The sequence below is a fragment of the Bufo bufo genome, chromosome 4 (assembly GCF_905171765.1).
Source record: "Bufo bufo chromosome 4, aBufBuf1.1, whole genome shotgun sequence".
Lineage (NCBI taxonomy): Eukaryota > Metazoa > Chordata > Amphibia > Anura > Bufonidae > Bufo > Bufo bufo.
This window is the reverse complement of record NC_053392.1, coordinates 535,581,464-535,604,070: the sequence shown is the minus strand read 5'-3', so window position 1 is coordinate 535,604,070 and position 22,607 is coordinate 535,581,464. Positions and strand designations below refer to the sequence as shown.

At 45.5% G+C, this 22,607-nt stretch overlaps 1 protein-coding gene and 1 long non-coding RNA gene across 2 annotated transcripts in view; one reads left to right on the top strand and one right to left on the bottom strand.

Annotated features, from left to right (window-relative positions):
- Positions 1-22,607, top strand: part of LOC120999010 — a 141,782-nt gene that overhangs the window by 16,738 nt on the left and 102,437 nt on the right. The window lies entirely within an intron of this gene.
- The window catches only part of LOC120999009 (retinol dehydrogenase 7-like), a 47,831-nt gene that overhangs the window by 22,030 nt on the left and 3,194 nt on the right, over positions 1-22,607 (bottom strand). Inside the window, exon 2 of the mRNA XM_040429887.1 lies at positions 14,230-14,382. Within this exon, the coding sequence (XP_040285821.1) occupies positions 14,230-14,382 (153 nt within the window). The remainder of the gene's footprint in view (positions 1-14,229; positions 14,383-22,607) is intronic.

Genomic DNA, 22,607 nt, shown 5'->3' with positions numbered 1-22,607 from the left:
CTGCACACTGGGTAAATGTAGTGGCGGCTGGGCCCCAGGCGGAGAGCTGTTTGGCGCACGTCCTTCCGCCGCCAAGGATCGCAGGGCAACATTCTTTGCCTCCTGTCTCCTCCTCCTCCTACTCAGCTTCCTCCTCCTCTTCTTCCACCTGCTCATCCAGTCAGCCACACACCTTCACCACCAACTTCAGCACAGTCCGGGGTAAACGTCAGTAGGCCATTCTGAAACTCATATTTTTGGGGGACAGGCCCCACACCGCACAGGAGTTGTGGCGGGGTATAGAACAACAGACCGACGAGTGGTTGCTGCCGGTGAGCCTCAAGCCCGGCCTGGTGGTGTGCGATAATAAGGGGCGAAATCTCGTTGCAGCTCTGGGACTAGCCAGTTTGACGCACATCCCTTGCCTGGCGCATGTGCTGAATTTGGTGGTGCAGAAGTTCATTCGCAACTACTCCGACATGTCAGAGCTGCTGCATAAAGTGCGGGCCGTCTGTTCGCGCTTCCGGCGTTCACACCATGCTGCTGCTCGCCTGTCTGCGCTACAGCATAACTTCCGCCTTCCCGCTCACCGCCTCATATGCGACGTACCCACCAGGTGGAACTCCACCTTGCATATGCTGGACAGACTGTGCGAGCAGCAGCAGGCCATAGTGGAGTTTCAGCTGCAGCACGCACGGGTCAGTCGCACTGCGGATCAGACACACTTCACCACCAATGACTGGGCCTCCATGCGAGACCTGTGTGCCCTGTTGCGCTGTTTCGAGTACTCCACCAACATGGCCAGTGGCGATGACGCCGTTATCAGCGTTACAATACCACTTCTATGTCTCCTTGAGAAAACACTTAGGGCGATGATGGAAGAGGAGGTGGCCCAGGAGGAAGAGGAGGAAGAGGGGTCATTTTTAGCACTTTCAGGCCAGTCTCTTCGAAGTGACTCAGAGGGAGTTTTTTTGCAACACCAGCGGCCAGGTACAAATGTGGCCAGACAGGGCCCACTACTGGAGGACGAGGAGGACGAGGAGGAGGTAGAGGAGGATGAGGATAAAGCATGTTCACAGCGGGGTGGCACCCAAAGCAGCTCGGGCCCATCACTGGTGCGTGGCTGGGGGGAAACACAGGACGATGACGATACGCCTCCCACAGAGGACAGCTTGTCCTTAACTCTGGGCAGCCTGGCACACATGAGCGACTACATGCTGCAGTGCCTGCGCAACGACAGCAGAGTTGCCCACATTTTAACGTGTGCGGACTACTGGGTTGCCACCCTGCTGGATCCCCGGTACAAAGACAATGTGCCCACCTTACTTCCTACACTGGAGCGTGATAGGAAGATGCGTGAGTACAAGCGCACGTTGGTAGACGCGCTACTGAGAGCATTCCCAAATGTCACAGGGGAACCAGTGGAAGCCCAAGGCGAAGGCAGAGGAGGAGCAAGAGGTCGCCAACGCAGCTGTGTCACGCCCAGCTCCTCTGAGGGCAGGGTTAGCATGGCAGAGATGTGGAAAAGTTTTGTCAACACGCCACAGCTAAGTGCACCACCACCTGATACGGAACGTGTTAGCAGGAGGCAACATTTCACTAACATGGTGGAACAGTACCTGTGCACACCCCTCCACGTACTGACTGATGGTTCGGCCCCATTCAACTTCTGGGTCTCCAAATTGTCCACGTGGCCAGAGCTAGCCTTTTATGCCTTGGAGGTGCTGGCCTGCCCGGCGGCCAGCGTTTTGTCTGAACGTGTATTCAGCACGGCAGGGGGCGTCATTACAGACAAACGCAGCCGCCTGTCTACAGCCAATGTGGACAAGCTGACGTTCATAAAAATGAACCAGGCATGGATCCCACAGGACCTGTCCATCCCTTGTGCAGATTAGATATTAACTACCTCCCCTTAACAATATATTATTCTACTCCAGGGCACTTCCTCATTCAATACTATTTTTAATTTCATTTTACCATTATATTGCGGGGCAAACCAAAGTTGAATGAACCTCTCCTCTGTCTGGGTGCCGGGGCCTAAATGTGTGACAGTGGCCTGTTCCAGTGGTGGGTGACGTGATGCCTGATTCTCTGCTATGACATGAAGACAGATTCTGTGCTTACATAAGGCCAGATTCTCTGTTACGGGACCTCTCTCCTCTGCCTGGGTGCCTGGGCCTAAATGTGTGACAGTGGCCTGTTCCAGTGGTGGGTGACGTGAAGCCTGATTCTCTGCTATGGCATGAAGACTGATTCTGTGCTTACATAAGGCCAGATTCTCTGTTACGGGACATCTCTCCTCTGCCTGGGTGCCTGGGCCTAAATGTGTGACAGTGGCCTGTTCCAGTGGTGGGTGACGTGAAGCCTGATTCTCTGCTATGACATGAAGACTGATTCTGCGCTGACATAAGGCCAGATTCTCTGTTACGGGACCTCTCTCCTCTGCCTGGGTGCCTGGGCCTAAATGTGTGACAGTGGCCTGTTCCAGTGGTGGGTGACGTGATGCCTGATTCTCTGCTATGACATGAAGACAGATTCTGTGCTGACAAAGGGCCAGATTCTCTGTTACGGGACCTCTCTCCTCTGCCTGGGTGCCTGGGCCTAAATGTGTGACAGTGGCCTGTTCCAGTGGTGGGTGACGTGAAGCCTGATTCTCTGCTATGACATGAAGACTGATTCTGTGCTGACATGAAGCCAGATTCTCTGCTATGGCATGAAGAGACTGATTCTCTGCTGACGTGAAGCCAGATTCTCTGCTATGGGACCTCTGTCCAATTGATATTGGGTCATTTTTATATATATATATAGCAAGGTGACTTTAGAGTGTTACACACAGGACTTGCAGTACAGGCAGCTTGCACTCTATTCCTGACTGATCCTGGAACATAGAAACTCTTCTCCAAGGTCCAATGCCCTAGCTCTGGCGTATATCCTTGGTTTTATCTCTATCAAGTACCTCCTCTGTTGTCTTGAGTACCTCTTGCTTTTCTTGACTTGCCTCTGTCTCTCTCTCAGCTTCCTCAGGCTCTAGAAACTTCAGAACTCCCTCAGTGTCCTCAGGCTGATTAGCTGTGGTGTTCCTGCTTCTGCATATATAAATTCAGGAGGGGAACCTTTTCCTTGGATCTGGAACCCGGTTACAGGGACTGCATTACCCTCTCCTGGTCCACAGGCTTCAGGCCTGGACTTGACTCTGACATAGTCTAATCTCTGGTTAGACTAGACTACAGACTTCAGACTCCAACTACAACTAACTTTCCTTTCCCTGACTGGGCCTTATATAGACTAGGGCTCCCTAGCTCCCTCTAGTGACTAAGAGCTGGAATGACACCCCTAGCAGGCCTGTACATGCACATTTTACAGCAACAGGGAAATACATAGCATTACATTACATTACATTTTATAAAGATGACTTATACCAACTTCCCCATAAATAAGGGGGACGACAGCACACAAGTGACCCTTCTGTAGTGACGGGCATTACAGTCCCCGTACACTACACATGCAAGAGGCATTGTCTGGAACTTGGACTATGGTTGACTGGGTCGCCACCAGTCCGGGGTAAAGTGGAGTTCTCTTAGGGTCGCCAGTTCCTGGGGACCTTTTGCTCCTGACAGTAGAAAGAGATAAGTATTGTTATCTATATTGTAGCTTTATTGCTGTTGTTTTGATCCACCTTTGTCCGGGTTCCCCTTTGCAGGGGTACTAGACCTCATATTTCTAAATAGTAAATGGACAAGATATGTTTACATTATTATCGGAGGAGTGTAAGATCGGCATGACTATAGTTTTCATCTACCCTTCTTCCCACACCGTATTATCATTAAGTTATTTCTGTTATTACTGAGAGAATTGAGACTAATTGTTTCAATGCCTTTACTGTTAGGAAGAAGGGAAGTCACTGTTTGATATCATGAGAGGCAGTGGTATACGCAACTCACTTCCAATAACAGAGTTTTGTTAATCAATTGTTTCTTGTATTGGAAATTTTTATGGGGAGGAGTAAATGTGTGCACAGGTGACTCCAGGTTTAATAGAAAAAAGATTCACATCTTTAATGATGAAAATAATTATGTGGAATATTAAGAGGCTTTGATCTCCTAGTAAGAGGATTATGGTACTAAGGCACCTGAAACATTTAAAGGCAGATGGAGGATTACTTCAGGAAATGAATTGATAAGATATATATATATTTTTTCTATGCTGAAGCTCTGGGTGGGTAAGGTTTTGGGGTCTACCTTAGTGGGATCAGAAGCTGAAGTGGTGGTACTGCTTTATAAGAACCTGCTGTATACGGTGACCGCCCACTTAGTAGGATCATACTAGCAGATGAGTGCAAGTACATCTCAGCTCACAGAATGATGATCTTAGTATATCCAATGTCTAAGGGCCGAATGACACCAATAACTTTTTCTTTAGTACCTTGCGTGAGAGTACGGGCTGATACGACAGCTAACAAAATAGTTGCAGGGGATATGAATATGGTATTATGTCACGAGGAGAACACATGAAGCGTCCCTGAAAGCTAATAGTCCTGAGGCATAGAGATTATGTACTTAGGAAATTTGCAGCAACTAACACCCCTAAGGATGTGTAGTGGATTACTCACCTTGAGAGTATTTACAATGTACATAGCTTGTGGTTGAGGCTGGACTATATGTTTGTATCTAGAGAGATACACTTGAAGAAAGTTGGAGGTTTCAGTAGGTGACATAATAGTGTCTGATCATGATCCTGCCATAATTACTCTCACGAACAGTATCCCAAGAGGCACTGACTATATCTGGTGTTTTCCTTCAGACCTAGTCAGGGATGAGGACTTTAAAGCCCAATTACAATGCTATTGGAGAGAATATGCAGAAACAAATGCTAAATGCATATGTTTTGGGAGGCAGGAAAGGTGGTTCTGAGAGGAACCTGATATCCTACATGGCCAGGATAAAAAGAAATAGGCACACACAGCTAGATAGAGTTGAAGTATTAAGATAGCTTTAGGCAGGCCTACACTTTGTACCAAACTGTCCCCTCAACTGTGATGCTGAAAAAAAGAGGAGGGGTGAATTGGGTTCACAGATATCTGTAGATATAATCTAGCAAGCCTACATTGACATGATGTTGATTAAATTAACAGTACATATGGAGTCCGCCCTGGTGCCTAAATGCATTACTACTAGTGTTGGCCGAGCACCAAAGTGCTCGTGTGCTTTGGCGCTCGAGTAGAACACTTCCCGATGTTTGGGTGCTCTACAGAGCACACGAGCACAATGGAAGAACCTGAGCATTAAACCTGCTCTGAAGAGGGGAGGGTGTCTGACTCCATATATTGCTATATAGTGCAGTGTTTTTAAATCTAATTTAGCCTCTATTTGTGAAAAGTTTGTCGGGATTCGAACTCACAACCTTCTACATTACAGCCAACAATCTTACCACTACACTACTTAACCACTACTAGTAGTAAGTATTCCTATACAGCAGAAGTCTCATTTTTTTTATTTTTTTTTAAGTAACTGGCTATGCAGCTCTGTAGTGTAGTGGTTAACATTCTGGGCTGTAATGTAGAAGGTTGTGAGTTTGAATCCCATCAGAAATTTTTCAGAAATAGAGGCTACATTTAATTTAAACATATATATAAGTTTTTAGCCATAATATATTTACATATATTCTTATATATTTAGAATATATAATATATGTAAATATATTATGGTTAAAACATCAGTAGTAGTTATGCATATTATGCATCCATATATATCAGAAGTATGATTATATATATATATATATATATATATATATATATATATATATATATACATACATATATATAGAGCTTCTTCCCTGCTTAATAGTAAGTATTGGCGTCCTGTATTTGACCCTGTTCACACATTCACCTGTTCACCCATTCTTAGTGCATTTAGTGGTGTGCTGCTACTTTTTTTTGTTTTTCTACATTGTTGCTTGGTAGCTTGCACCTGTGATTGTTTCTGGAGGTGCTGTTCCGCTTTTTTGTATGTATATATAATAGAGGAATGGGCATCTTCTTTGGAACTTAGCACTCCCCGCCCACCCCCTGGTGCTTTTAATCAGAGTAACAATGGAACTGGACACTCCGTGTTAGATTAGGTCCCATCTGATGAGAAGCTACCTTGACGTCTGGTAGATGGGCCCGACATATTTTTGATCAATTATATGTGCTAAGAGCTTCTTCCCTGCTTAATAGTAGGTATTGGAGTCATGTATTTGACCCTGTTCACACATTCACCTGTTCACCCATTCTTAGTGCATTTACACATTGTTGCTTGGTAGCTTGCACCTGCGATTGTCTCTGGAGGTGCTGTTCCGCTTTTTTGTATATATATACCGTATTTTCCGGCGTATAAGATGACTTTCTAACACAAATTATTTTTTTCAAAAGTCGGGGGTAGGGATGAGCGAACCCGAACTGTATAGTTCGGGTTCGTACCGAATTTTGGGGTGTCCGTGACACGGACCCGAACCCGAACATTTTCGTAAAAGTCCGTGTTCGGCGCTTTCTTGGCGCTTTTTGAAAGGCTGCAAAGCAGCCAATCAACAAGCGTCATACTACTTGCCCCAAGAGGCCATCACAGCCATGCCTACTATTGGCATGGCTGTGATTGGCCAGTGCAGCATGTGACCCAGCCTCTATTTAAGCTGGAGTCACGTAGCGCCGCACGTCACTCTGCTATGATCAGTGTAGGGAGAGGTTGCAGCTGCGACGTTAGGGCGAGATTAGGCAGATTAACTCCTCCAAAAGACTTCATTCTGTGATCGATCTGCAGCTCATTGAAGTGCTATTATTGACTTGCTCACTTTTTTGAGGCTGCACAGAGCGTTTTTAGATCACTTTTTTTCTGGGGTGATCGGCGGCCATTTTGTGACTTGTGGTGCGCCAGCACAAGCTATCACCAAGTGTATTTAACCATCGATAGTGTGGTTATTTTGTGCTATATACTACATCAGCTGCAGGCTGAGCCTGTGTCACCCAAGTGCATTTAACCATCAACAGTCTGATTATTTTTTGGCCATATACTACATCTGGTGCAGGCTGAGCCTGTGTCACCGAAGTGCATTTAACCATCAACAGTCTGGTTATTTTTTGGCCATATACTACATCAGCTGCAGGCTGAGCCTGTGTCACCCAAGTGCATTTAACCATCAACAGTCTGATTATTTTTTGGCCATATACTACATCTGGTGCAGGCTGAGCCTGTGTCACCCAAGTGCATTTAACCATCAACAGTGTGGTTATTTTTTGGCCATATATTACATCAGGGGCAAGTTGAGCCTGTCACCCAGCGCCTAAAAAATAGACCTGACATTTCTATTCAACCAAATCTGTACTGTTTTAGCTGGTCAAGTTATTTGTAGTGACCGTAAAAGCACACTTTTTTTTCTGGGTTGAAAAACTATTCCCAAATTTGCCATTCTCAAAATAACTAGTTTCTGGTATTTGAGGCCTACTTGAAATCTATCCCCAAAAAGGATATCTTACATTGAAGGTGCTGATAGTGTCATTCAGAAAAACCTAAGACACACGCTAGCGTGCAGATAGAAGTCTGATTCTGTGATTAAACCTATACCTGTCACACAGCGCAAAAAAAAACAGGTCTCACATCTCTATTCAACCAAATCTGCACTGTTTTAGCTGGTCAAGTTATTTGTAGTGACCGTAAAAGCACACTTTTTGTTCTGGGTTGAAAAACCATTCCCAAATTTGCCATTCTGAAAATTGTGGTGAACGGGAACAATGAGGAAAACATCTAATAAGGGACGCTGACGTGGACATGGTCGTGGTGGTGTTAGTGGACCCTCTGGTGCTGGGAGAGGACGTGGCCGTTCTGCCACAGCCACACGTCCTAGTGAACCAACTACCTCAGGTCCCAGTAGCCAGCAGAATTTACAGCGATATTTGGTGGGGCCCAATGCCGTTCTAAGGATGGTAAGTCCTGAGCAGGTACAGGCATTAGTCAATTGGGTGGCCGACAGTGGATCCAGCAGGTTCACATTATCTCCCACCCAGTCTTCTGCAGAAAGCGCACAGATGGCGCATGAAAACCAAGCCCATCGGTCTGTCACATCAACCCCATGCATATCAGGGAAACTGTCTGAGCCTCAAGTTATGCAGCAGTCTCTTATGCTGTTTGAAGACTCTGCTGCCAGGGTTTCCCAAGGGCATCCACCTAGCCCTTCCCCAGGGGTGGAAGAGATAGAATGCACTAACGCACAACCACTTATTTTTCCTGATGATGAGGACATGGGAATACCACCTCAGCACGTCTCTGATGACTAAACACAGGTGCCAACTGCTGCGTCTTTCTGCAGTGTGCAGACTGAACAGGAGGTCAGGGATCAAGACTGGGTGGAAGACGATGCAGGGGACGATGAGGTCCTAGACCCCACATGGAATGAAGGTCGTGCCACTGACTTTCACAGTTCGGAGGAAGAGGCAGTGGTGAGACCGAGCCAACAGCATAGCAAAAGAGGGAGCAGTGGGCAAAATCAGAACACCCGCCGCCAAGAGACTCCGCCTGCTACTGACCGCCGCCATCTGGGACCGAGCACCCCAAAGGCAGCTTCAAGGAGTTCCCTGGCATGGCACTTCTTCAAACAATGTGCTGACGACAAGACCCAAGTGGTTTGCACGCTGTGCCATCAGAGCCTGAAGCGAGGCATTAACGTTCTGAACCTTAGCACAACCTGCATAACCAGGCACCTGCATGCAAAGCATGAAATGCAGTGGAGTAAACACCTTAAAAACAAAGAAGTCACTCAGGCTCCCCCTGCTGCCTCTTCTGCTGCTGCCGCCGCCTCGGCCTCTTCTGCTGCTGCTGCTGCCGCCGCCTCGGCCTCTTCCTCTGCCTCTGGAGGAACGTTGGCACCTGCCGCCCAGCAAACATGGGATGTACCACCAACACCACCACCTGCGTCACCAAGCATCTCAACCATGTCACACGGCAGCGTTCAGCTCTCCATCTCACAAACATTTGAGAGAAAGCGTAAATTCCCACCTAGCCACCCTCGATCCCTGGCCCTGAATGCCAGCATTTCTAAACTACTGGCCTATGAAATGCTGTCATTTAGGCTGGTGGACACACACAGCTTCAAACAGCTCATGTCGCTTGCTGTCCCACAGTATGTTGTTCCCAGCCGCCACTACTTCTCCAAGAGAGCCGTGCCTTCCCTGCACAAACAAGTGTCCGCTAAAATCAAGTGTGCACTGCGCAACGCCATCTGTGGCAAGGTCCACCTAACCACAGATACGTGGACCAGTAAGCACGGCCAGGGACGCTATATCTCCCTAACTGCACACTGGGTAAATGTAGGGGCGGCTGGGCCCCAGGCGGAGAGCTGTTTGGCGCACGTCCTTCCGCCGCCAAGGATCGCAGGGCAACATTCTTTGCCTCCTGTCTCCTCCTCCTCCTAATCAGCTTCCTCCTCCTCTTCTTCCACCTGCTCATCCAATCAGCCACACACCTTCACCACCAACTTCAGCACAGCCCGGGGTAAACGTCAGCAGGCCGTTCTGAAACTCATATGTTTGGGGGACAGGCCCCACACCGCACAGGAGTTGTGGGGGGGTATAGAACAACAGACCGAGTGGTTGCTGCCGGTGAGCCTCAAGCCCGGCCTGGTGGTGTGCGATAATGGGCAAAATCTCGTTGCTGCTCTGGGACTAGCCGGTTTGACGCACATCCCTTGCCTGGCGCATGTGCTGAATTTGGTGGTGCAGAAGTTCATTCGCAACTACCCCGACATGTCAGAGCTGCTGCATAAAGTGCGGGCCGTCTGTTCGCGCTTCCAGCGTTCACACCCTGCCGCTACTCGCCTGTCTGCGCTACAGCGTAACTTCGGCCTTCCCGCTCACCGCCTCATATGCGACGTACCCACCAGGTGGAACTCCACCTTGCATATGCTGGACAGACTGTGCGAGCAGCAGCAGGCCATAGTGGAGTTTCAGCTGCAGCACGCACGGGTCAGTCGCACTGCGGATCAGACACACTTCACCACCAATGACTGGGCCTCCATGCGAGACCTGTGTGCCCTGTTGCGCTGTTTCGAGTACTCCACCAACATGGCCAGTGGCGATGACGCCGTTATCAGCGTTACAATACCACTTCTATGTCTCCTTGAGAAAACACTTAGGGCGATGATGGAAGAGGAGGTGGCCCAGGAGGAAGAGGAGGAAGAGGGGTCATTTTTAGCACTTTCAGGCCAGTCTCTTCGAAGTGACTCAGAGGGAGGTTTTTTTCAACACTAGAGGCCAGGTACAAATGTGGCCAGACAGGGCCCACTACTGGAGGACGAGGAGGACGAGGATGAGGAGGAGGTGGAGGAGGATGAGGATGAAGCATGTTCACAGCGGGGTGGCACCCAAAGAAGCTCGGGCCCATCACTGGTGCGTGGCTGGGGGGAAACACAGGACGATGACGATACGCCTCCCACAGAGGACAGCTTGTCCTTACCTCTGGGCAGCCTGGCACACATGAGCGACTACATGCTGCAGTGCCTGCGCAACGACAGCAGAGTTGCCCCCAAATTTTAACGTGTGCGGACTACTGGGTTGCCACCCTGCTGGATGCCCGGTACAAAGACAATGTGCCCACCTTACTTCCTACACTGGAGCGTGATAGGAAGATGCACGAGTACAAGCGTACGTTGGTAGACGCGCTACTGAGAGCATTCCCAAATGTCACAGGGGAACCAGTGGAAGCCCAAGGCGAAGGCAGAGGAGGAGCAAGAGGTCGCCAACGCAGCTGTGTCACGGCCAGCTCCTCTGAGGGCAGGGTTAGCATGGCAGAGATGTGGAAAAGTTTTGTCACCACGCCAAAGCTAACTGCACCACCACCTGATACGGAACGTGTTAGCAGGAGGCAACATTTCACTAACATGGTGGAACAGTACCTGTGCACACCCCTCCACGTACTGACTGATGGTTCGGCCCCATTCAACTTCTGGGTCTCCAAATTGTCCACGTGGCCAGAGCTAGCCTTTTATGCCTTGGAGGTGCTGGCCTGCCCGGCGGCCAGCGTTTTGTCTGAACGTGTATTCAGCACGGCAGGGGGCGTCATTACAGACAAACGCAGCCGCCTGTCTACAGCCAATGTGGACAGGCTGACGTTCATAAAAATGAACCAGGCATGGATCCCACAGGACCTGTCCATCCCTTGTGCAGATTAGATATTAACTACCTCCCCTTAACAATATATTATTCTACTCCAGGGCACTTCCTCATTCAATACTATTTTTATTTTCATTTTACCATTATATTGCGGGGCAACCCAAAGTTGAATGAACCTGTCTGGGTGCCGGGGCCTAAATGTGTGACAGTGGCCTGTTCCAGTGGTGGGTGACGTGAAGCCTGATTCTCTGCTATGACATGAAGACAGATTCTGCGCTGACATAAGGCCAGATTCTCTGTTACGGGACCTCTCTCCTCTGCCTGGGTGCCTGGGCCTAAATGTGTGACAGTGGCCTGTTCCACTGGTGGGTGACGTGAAGCCTGATTCTCTGCTATGACATGAATACAGATTCTGCGCTGACATAAGGCCAGATTCTCTGTTACGGGACCGCTCTCCTCTGTCTGGGTGCCGGGGCCTAAATGTGTGACAGTGGCCTGTTCCAGTGGTGGGTGACGTGAAGCCTGATTCTCTGCTATGACATGAAGACTGATTCTGCGCTGACATGAAGCCAGATTCTCTGCTATGGCATGAAGAGACTGATTCTCTGCTGACATGAAGCCAGATTCTTTGCTATGGCATGAAGAGACTGATTCTCTGCTGACGTGAAGCCAGATTCTCTGCTATGGGACCTCTGTCCAATTGATATTGGTTCATTTTTATTTTTTAAATTTTTATTTTAATTCCTTTCCCTATCCACATTTGTTTGCAGGGGATTTACCTACATGTTGCTGGCTTTAGCAGCCCTCTAGCTCTTTCCTGGGCTGTTTTACAGCCTTTTTAGTGCCCAAAAGTTCGGGTCCCCATTGACTTTAATGGGGTTCGGGACGAAGTTCGGTTCGGGTTCGGATCCCGAACCCGAACATTTCCGGGAAGTTCGGCCAAACTTCTCGAACCCGAACATCCAGGTGTTCGCTCAACTCTAGTCGGGGGTCGTCTTATACGCCGGGTATACTCAGATCCGATGGTATATTCTAACCCCCAGGCGTTCCCATGGTGACGGGGACGCTTGCCTGGGGGTTAGAATATACAGGGCCCCACCGCTCACAGGAGTATACATTTATTAACTGTAATCTGTAACTTTAACTGTAAATGAGTGCTCATGTCTTTACTAGGGTACCTTACTCTCTGCTCCGCTAACAGGCAGTGGAGGCGGCGCTCACTCACTGACGTCACGTGCCTGCTCCTCCCACTAGGCGGCGCAGGCGCGTGACGTCAGTGAGTGAGTGCCGCCCGCACTGCCTATTACCAGAGCTGAGAGTAAGGTACCCTAGTAAAGACATGAGCGCTCATTTAAAGTTAAAGTTACAGATTACAGTTAATAAATGTATACTTCTCTGAGCGTCGGGGAGAGGGATCTGTGGATGGCACTTTCATGGGGAGGGAGATCAGTGGATGGCACTGTCATGGGGGGATCTGTGGATGACACTGTTATGGGGAGGGTGATCTGTGGATGGCACTGTTATGGGGAGGGGATCTGTGGATGGCACTGTCATGGGGGGAATCTGTGGATGACACTGTTATGGGGAGGGGATCTGTGGATGGCACTGTCATGGGGGGGATCTGTGGATGACACTGTTATGGGGAGGGAGATCTGTGGATGGCACTGTTATAGGGGGGGATCTGTGGATGGCACTGTTATAGGGGGGGGATCTGTGGATGGCACTGTTATGGAGGGGATCTGTGGATGGCACTGTTATGGAGGGGATCTGTGGATGGCACTGTTATGGAGGGGATCTGTGGATGGCACTGTTATGGAGGGGATCTGTGGATGGCACTGTTATGGAGGGGATCTGTGGATGGCACTGTTATGGGGAGGGGGATCTGTGGATGGCACTGTTTAGGGGGGATCTGTGGATGGCACTGTTATGGGGAGGGGGATCTGTGGATGACACTGTCATGGGGTGGATCTGTGGATGACACATATAGCATAAGATGCTATATAGTGTCATCCATAGATCCCCCCCCATAGCAGTGTCATCCACTGACCCCCCTCCCCATAACAGAGCCATCCACAGATCCCAGTCAGTTCCCAAATTACAAATTACTTGCTGCCAAAATGCCATCTTAAAAGCACACATTTAACACAAGGGAAATAGTCTTGTGCTGTCATAGAAACACACTGGTTATTAGTGACAGAGATGATTTAAGATAAAATGAATATTGATGTACCCATGCAACCAGAGGTACTTGTTTCACTAGGGAGACTGTACTTTGGTGATCCCTCCAGCAGTACATATCCTTTTGCTGGTGGCTAGGCGGTGTTTATTGTTTCACTATTTTTCGTAAATGGAGAGCTTTTATGGAAGTTTTTCCGATGGAAAGTAAGATATAGGAAGTATATTCACTGCTGATATTGCTTGATAAACTACTTATACCCAGGGTCAACGATTAGGGGAGTAGATCGAGCCTGAAAATATGATGGATAGGAAGTGGTATGAAAATTTTTGATTAGTGCTGTGAATCCCCTGGGGGAGGAAGGCGGTGGGAAGGGCATTTACAGCTGTTTAACACTTTTATATTGACCTGATATGTTGATTGTAATTGAAAACTTAAGAAAGCTTTTCCACACCACAAACACAATTTGATTGTGCCAATGTTTATTTCGGCCAGATCCACTGGAGATTTTAAGCTGCGTAATATCTGCTGCAGATCCAGCACGTTTGGCTATACCCTGACTGCCTAATAATCCATGGATACAGGTATTGATATATTATGCCTAATAAGTGACCTTATAGAATGCTGCATAGATTATAGCCACTCTCCACACTCTTGATATTGGCAGTCTAATATTCTGACAATCAAAAAACAGTTACTAATAGCCACAAGACTTGACCTTAGGTGTAAGGATTAGAATTATGAGTGAGTTTCTAAAAATTTCATCGGTACCATTCTAGTCCAAATAAACTGAACCTGTATCGCAAGTTTTCCAAGTGCCTGGAAATGTGTCTCTCACTTTCTCTTTGGATCGAGTTTATGAATTTTAGAAATCTCTACTTCCAATTAATAAAAATGTCAATTACTATGTATGACGTTATTTACTTAGCACAGATCTCACCTTTGGTTTTTCTGATGAGTGGAGCAAAAGCCAAGGTGGTCCTTATGCCTCCTAGCAGGTTGACATCAAGAAATCTCTGGAATTTCTCTATTGTTAGCCATTCCACCATTCCCCACGTGCATATACCAGCATTGTTCACAAGTCCCCACAACCCTGGAAGAAAGAAAGTAGAAAATCAGCCTGGAATCCAAGTGGAAAAGTATTAATTACAGTAAAATTGAATTGAAAAGTGGTCTTCTAGAGGGGTGGTCTTCTTAAAAAAAAAGGATCACTCACAGGAATTCTATTCCTGGTAAGGGGGTGGTCTTCTCAAAGAAGTGGTCTTTTGGAGAAGTTTGACCATAGTTGCTTGGCTGTACTCCCGATGATCATAGTATGTTATACCCGGCTTGGAACACACCATAGAATGCATCATCTTGTGATGTTTTTAGGAATGAAGACCTAGCCCAGGGTCTACTGACAACAGGTACCAACTATCCAAAACTAGGGATGAGCGAACCCAACATTTTCAGGTTAGGGATCGGTGTTCGGGTTCGGGTCACAGAATATAATGGAATTCTATGAAGGAATGCAAAATGGAAGCTTTTAAGAGACATTCCATTTTGCATTCCATCATAGAAGTCCGTTATATTTTGTGATAACGGAATCCATAACAGAATTCCGCCAGAACCCGAATGCCAAACCCAAACCCGAAAACGTTGGGTTCCCTCATCCCTATCCAAGATGGCTAAATGTTTATCCACTTCTCATTGGCGGTAACTCGTAAACCACATGGCAATTAACAATGCATACTGAACCAACATACTAATGAGCTGAAGACTGCATAGACTCCCCAACACCCCCCCCCCCCCCCGCCACCTACCCTCAAACGTGTCACAGCCAATGTGGCAATACGTTTGGGACATATTTGTATATTCAGGTTTTGTTCACATTTTCTATGCCAAAACCTAGGGCCATATGTATAAGGCAGTTTCTTTTTAAGCAGATTCATCTGCCTTTCCACAAATAGTCAGCTTTGAATTCTGCACGTTGCATGTGGATTTGCCCTAGATTTCTCTCACAACAGGCCAGTTTACTTCTGGAAAATTTCTGCACCATGTACATGAAATCTGCTGAGATGGTTCTGTATTCGGATACCTGCTGACGATGCGGATGCGCTCGTTTTCTCTACACGGATTCTCATGCAGAAAAACCACAATGTAATACAGTACCAGTAAAGTGTATGAGATCAGGCAAATCTCGTGTACCCTTGGCTTTTTTCTTCTGTGTGGAATCTGACCTGCTGTACAGCTTTTGAAATCTGCAGTATCATTTGTTCGTGTGATTCCTTTGTGCGGATTTCACACTTTGTAATGGAAGGGTGAGATCTGAGGCAAAACCATCTCAAATCCGCACCAAAAAACCACAAGTGAAATATGCAGTTTTGGTGAGTTACGCTTACAAAAATGTGTGAAATATGCAACATGTGTAGGAACACTTTTAGTGCTGTTTCCAGCACATTTGTAAAAAAAATGAAAATGTATGCAATTGAATATCAGATCCATTTATTTGAATGGGTTTTAGGCTACTTTCACACTCGCGTTTGGTGCGGGGCGGCATGGATCTGTGCAGACGGATCCATTCAGAATGGATCCGTTTGTATTATCTTTAACATAGCCAAGACGGATCCGTCTTGAACACCATTGAAAGTCAATGGAGGACGGATCTGTTTTCTATTGTGCCAGATTGTGTCAGAGAAAACTGATCCATCCCCATTGGCTCGCATTGGGGTCAGAACGGATCCGTTTGGCTCAGTTTCATCAGACTGACACCAGAAAAATGCATATTTCTCTGCAGCTATTTGTCGCACAGACAAAACAAAGGTACCGTTTTAATCTGCATGATAAGCCCTACCAGGCAGTATGTCTGGTTTAATAGGGTTGATCCTGTTGACAGAGCCTCTTTAAATAGCATTTATGCAAATATTTTTGTCAATGTGCTGTTTCAATGGTCGCCTGGTCGCCTGGCCACCTTCTGAAAAGAGGGGAGTGATGTAAGCCCTGGTAGATCTATCATCATTTACACCATTTTTCTGGCTGAAATTCAGGTCAGCTGTGAGCTGGCATAGATTTCATTATAGGCGCACAGACTGCAGGCGGATGTGCTTAACTTAAGATGAGGAGTGTGCCTTGTCATTAAGGCCTCATGCACACGGCCGTTGTTTTGGTCCGCATCCAAGCCGCAGTTTTGGTGGCTCGGATGTGGACCCATTCACTTCAATGGGGCCGCAAAAGATGGGACAGCACTCCACGTTCCGTAGCCCCGCAAAAAAATAGAACATGTCCTATTCTTGTCCGTTTTGCGGACAAGAATAGGCATTTCTACAATGGGCAGCCTGTTCCATTCCGCAAATTGCGGAAGGCAAAAAACGGAACGGTCGTGTGCATGAGGCCTAATTGCGTGCATCCTCTGGCAGTGCTGGGGATATCAAAACCAGTGTACGAAACACTGGTATTGATAAATCTCGCTCAATAATAGTTTCCTTTGTAGCAGTCAACACAAGTAAATGTTCTCCTATATAGATAGGGAATCCGTTGTCTGTTTACTGCTGATGAATAATTCTCATGATAATAGTAAGTGTAGAAATGTCGCTTTGCAGGCGAGTACCGTGTCGCCATATGGGCTGCAGCAAGCTCACTTTAAGTAATTAGGACTGCATTGTTTATCAGTCTTAGGCTACATTCACACGAACGTATGAATGAGTCCGCATCCGTTCCGCAATTTTGCGAAACGGGTGCGGACCCATTCATTTCTAAGGGGCCGCAAAAGATTCATTGTTCCGTGCCGCTGCCCCGCAAAAATAGTAGAACATATCCTATTCTTGACATTCTTGGCATTTTCTATGTTAGTGGCGGCATGTGCGGTCTGCAAATTGCGGAATGCACATGGGCCAGTATCCGTCTCTTGCAGATCCGCAAAACACTACATTCGTGTCAATGTAGCCTTAGAGCTCATGCACATGGACTGGCCATGCCAGTATTGCAGCCCGCGAACAGCGGGTTCGCAATATGCGGGCACCGGCCGTGTGCTTACCATCCGGACCTAATCCGGACACGCTCGTCTGCAAGGGGCCTAATTGTTAAAGGTCACACCGCTTTATAGGTCCCACATGGTCATAAACAATGAAGAACGAATAAACAATGCAGTCCTAATTAGGTAATTTCAGCCAGCTGATGATTATATGGCTTTGCAGTACTCACTCCCAAGGTGGCCATGCTGTGTGGCTGTACCATAAAGGTACCTGCACACGGTGCAAATTTGTATGCATAAAATCTGCATAATTTCGAAACCAAAACTGCACATAAATCCATTATTTTGTGTGTTTTTTGTTGCATATTTTCTGTTTATATTAAAATCCCATTGTTTATCCAAGTTTATTGGGAAAACTACTCTACAGAAGATGCGGAATTGTATTATTACTATTTATTGTACAAATAATTGACATACTGCAGACTTTAAAATCCACACCACAGGTCAATTACAAAATGCCCGTACTATTAAAGTATTTAAAAAAGCATCCCATACAGTGAATGGCATAATGGAAAAAATTATAAAAATGGCCAATTCACAGTTTTTTTCATTACTTTACCTACCAAAAAATGTAATAAAAGTGATCAAAAAGTCAAACACCCCCAAAAATTATATTAAGAAAAGCTACAGATCGTCTCGCAAAAAATAATCCAAGCCACATCTCTATAGACTGAACTACAAAATAGTTATGGGGGTACGAATATGGCAATGAAAAGAAAAAATACATTTTTTCAAAAGTTTTTTTTTTTTGTATAAAAATGCAAGAAAAACAATACAAGTGTGGAATCGACGTAATCATACTGACCTGGAGAATGAACAGCACAAGTCAGTTTTTACCACATAGTGAACGCCGTAAAAATAAAAACTATAAAACATTTTTTTCTTCCAATTCCACCCCATTTGATATTTTCCAACTTCCAACTACATCCTATGTGATATTAAATTGTGCCATTAGAAAGTAGAATTTGTTCTGCAAAAAGCAAGTCCTCATATTCCTTATAGTCCTCATGTGAATGGAAAAATAAAAAAGTTATGGCTCCAGGAAGGCAGGGAGCGAAAAACAAAAATGCAATAACGGAAAATCGCTGTGTCAGGAAAGGGTTAAAGACATGTTTACACAGAACCTAAAGAGTTTGATTGGAGCCACATGAAATAAACATTTGACCCCCCCAGTCACAAGTCAATGTAAATCTAGCAGGAGGTACAGCTCTAGGCTACAAGGGTGTTTGCACTGAAGGGCCGGCGTACAGTAAGTGCCTTCGGCCTTGTCTGTGCTGTAGAGGTTAAAAGCCGTACAATAGTTATTCCTGAGTTTTTTGCAGCACAGTGTGATTTACAATCTCATCTGTCCATTATAGCATTACAACCCACTGAAACTAAGGGGGCATTTACACCAACAGATTTTCTGACCAATCATTGGTCAGATCGCTGATTACACACATATATCATTTGTTATACATAAATATATGGTCTGATTGGACAGAAATTGGTCAGATAATTTGTTAGTATAAATTCACCATAAGGGTTTATTCACACGTAGCAATTGTAGTGTTTTTAAAACCGCACCAGCACGACCTAAGAAAAAAAAAGAAACGCATGTGCTTGTGCCACAGTTTGTGATGCATTAGCAGTTTTGACCAGTGAAAAATATATATATATATATATATATATATATACACACACACACAGTTAGGTCCATATATATTTGGACACTGACACACATTTTGTTTTTATTACCTGTTTACTAAAACATGTTCAAGTTATAGTTATATAATGGACATGGACATAAAGTCCAGAGTTTTAGCTTTCATTTGAGGGTATCCACATTAAAATTGGATGAAGGGTTTAGGAGTTTCAGCTCCTTTACGTGTGGCACCCTGTTTTTAAAGGGACCAAAAGTAATTGGGCAATTGACTCAAAGGCTGTTTCATGGGCAGGTGTGGGCAATTCCTTCATTATTTCAAACTCAATGAGGACATAAAAGACCTGGAGTTGATTTGAGGTGGGGTGCTTGCATTTTGAAGATTTTACTGAGAAATAAACAAGCAGTCAAAGGAGCTCTCCATGCAGGTGGAACAAGCCATCCTTCATCTGCGAAAACAGAAAAAAAAAACATCCGAGAAATTGCTACACTATTAGGAGTGGCAAAATCTATAGTTTGGTACATCCTCAGAAAGAAAGAAAGCACTGGTGACCTCAACAATGCAAAAAGACCTGGACGCCCACGGAAGACAACAGTAGTGGATGATGGCAGAATAATTACCATGGTGGAGAGAAACCCCTTCACAACAGCCAACCAAGTGAACAACACTCTCCAAGATATAGGCTTATCAATATCCAAATCTACCATAAAGAGAAGACTGCATTAAAAGTAAATACAGAGGGTTCACTGCACGGTGCAAGCCACTCATAAGCCTCAAGAATAAGAAGGCTAGATTGGACTTTGCTAAAAAAAACATCTTAAAAAACCAGCACACTTCTGGAAGAACATTCTTTGGACAGATGAAACCAAGATCAACTTCTACCAGAATGATCGAAAGAAAAAAGTATGAGAAAGGCATGGTACAGCTCATGATCCAAAGCATACCACATCATCTGTAAAACATGGCGGAGGAAGTGTGATGGCTTGGGTATGCATGGCTGCCAGTGGCACTGGGGCCCTAGCGTTTATTGATGATGTGACAAAGGACAAAAGCAGCCAGATGAATTCTGGGGTTTTCAGAGACATACTGTGTGCTCAAGTCCAGCCAAATGCAACCAAACCGATTGGTCGGTGTTTCATAATATAGATGGACAGTGACCCAAAACATAAAGCCAAAGCAACACAGGAGCTTATTAAAGCAAAGAAGTGGAATATTCTTGAATGGCCAAGCCAGTCACCGAATCTGAACCCAATAGAGCATTTCACTTGTTAAAGACTAAACTTCAGACAGGCCCATAAACAAACAGCAAATGAAAACCGCTGCAGTAAAGGCCCGTCAGAGCATTAAAAAGGAGGAAACACAGCGTCTGGCGATGTCCATGAGTTCAAGACTTCAGCCAGTCATTGCCAACAAAGGATTTTCAACCAAGTATTAAAAATTAACATTTTATTTACAAATATTAAATTTGTTCAAATACTTTTGAGCTCCTGAAATGAAGGGATTGAGTTTAAAAAATGCTTTAGTTACTTACATTTTTATGCAATCATTTTGTTCAACCCACTGAATTAAAACTGAAAGTCTGAATTTCAACTGCATCAGAATTTTTTTGTTCAAAATCCATTTGTCACGGATGATGTTGCAGATAGCTGGAACTTATGAATAAACGTCCGACTGGCTTGATCCCAAACTAAGGAGCATATAGGTGATCCCTATAAAACCCTAAGAGCTCTCCTTGACTGCTATGCCCATGCAAGGGTCTCAATGGTAGACGATTGCATGCCCATGTACCTAAGACTGTGTGACACCTGAAAACCCTATAATAGTGAGGGGACACAACCACCGGCTCCCTGCACTTAATACGGACGGAGTCAGGGTCACCTAGAATCAAGCCAGCAAGGAAACACAATACATGAAAAGACTTATCTGAGCAAACAGCAGCAGCAGCCTCCAGCAGTCAACACTTCATCCAGGAAGTAGTATAAACCGCAAAGTGAGGCAGTATGGGAGGGAATATAAAGGGAGACAATTAGTCTAAATAGGTAACACCTGGGAGAAGGAAAGGAGATGACAAAGTGAAACCAAAACAAAGGACGTCATGCAAGAGGTAGAGAAAGACGTCTGCCAGACCTTCTCACAGAACTGGCGGTGACACCATTGTGGCAATGTACAGAACAAAAATTAGAAAAATGTTGTCTATTTCCAAATATATATATATACCTAACTTTGTGCAAAAAAACTCCCAGCAAGGTATTATAATAGTTAAGTTATGTTTTTTAGCGCACTTTGCACTTTATTATCTGCACTTTTATACACTAGTCATAATAATGAATAATCACTATTGAATGTATCAGTAAACATACCTAGATCTATTGGCACTTATGGTAACATGTGGAGCCAATTATGTGGATTGTAGCTTATCCTATGAGGGGAGTGCACTGTTGTTGTATTGGTTAATGAATCAATTGGTCACAATGTGAAAATGTATTTAAACATGCACGTATGCACTTTATGTTCACCTGACTTGAGAAAGGTTCTGTGAGAGAACCGAAACGTTGTCAATTTTCTGACATGTGTGAATAAACTGCACATTTTTTACTTCAAGGAGTGCTGCGGACTTTCTTTGTTGTTATATATATATATATATATATATATATATATATATATATATACGAAAAAAGTAGCAGCACACTACTAAATGCACTAAGACTGGGTGAACAGATGAATGTGTGAACAGGGTCAAATACATGACGCCCATACTTACTATTAAGCGGAGTAGAAGCTCTTAGCGCATATAATTGATCAAAAATATGTCGGGCCCATCTATCAGACGTCAAGGTTGCTTCTAATCAGATGAGACCTACTCTAACACGGAGTGTCCAGCTCCATTGTTACTTGGTAGCTTGCACCTGCGATTCTGTCTGGAGGTGCTGTTTTTTTCTATGGTTATATGTATATATAATAGAGGAATAAGGCATCCTCTGTGGAACTTATTACTCCCCGCCCACCCCCTGGTGCTATTAGTCAGAGTTTTAAAATCGTTATTTATATATATTTTTTTTTTTACAATGGTCCGGCCATCTTAGCATGGTAGGGGAGTAGATATATAGCTACATGAGCCGTCACCAGCCAATATCGCTAGTGCTTCTGAGTGTATGGGGTGTGGTAGATAGTGTTTGATGATGGATCAGTGTCAAGTGAATGGTCTTGAAGGGTGGTGGAGGGGTGAGTGTGGAAGATTTAGGCCCCTTTCACACGGGGGAGTATTCCACGCGGGTGCAATGCATGAGTTGAACACATTGCACCCGCACTGAATCCTGACCCATTCATTTCTATGGGGCTGTGCACATGAGCTGTGATTTTCACGCATCACTTGTGCATTGCGTGAAAATCACAGCAAGCTCTATATTCAGCGTTTTTCACACAACGCAGACCCCATAGAAGTGAATGGGGCCGCGTAAAAATCGCAAGCATCCGCAAACAAGTGCGGATGCGGTGCGATTTTCACGCATGGTTGCTAGGTGACGATCGGGCTGGGGACCCGATCTGTATTATTTTCCCTTATAACATGGTTATAAGGGAAAATAATAGCATTCTGAATACAGAATGCAAAGTAAAATAGTGATGGAGGGGTTAAAAAAAAAAAAAAACTTATGGGAGATCTGTGGA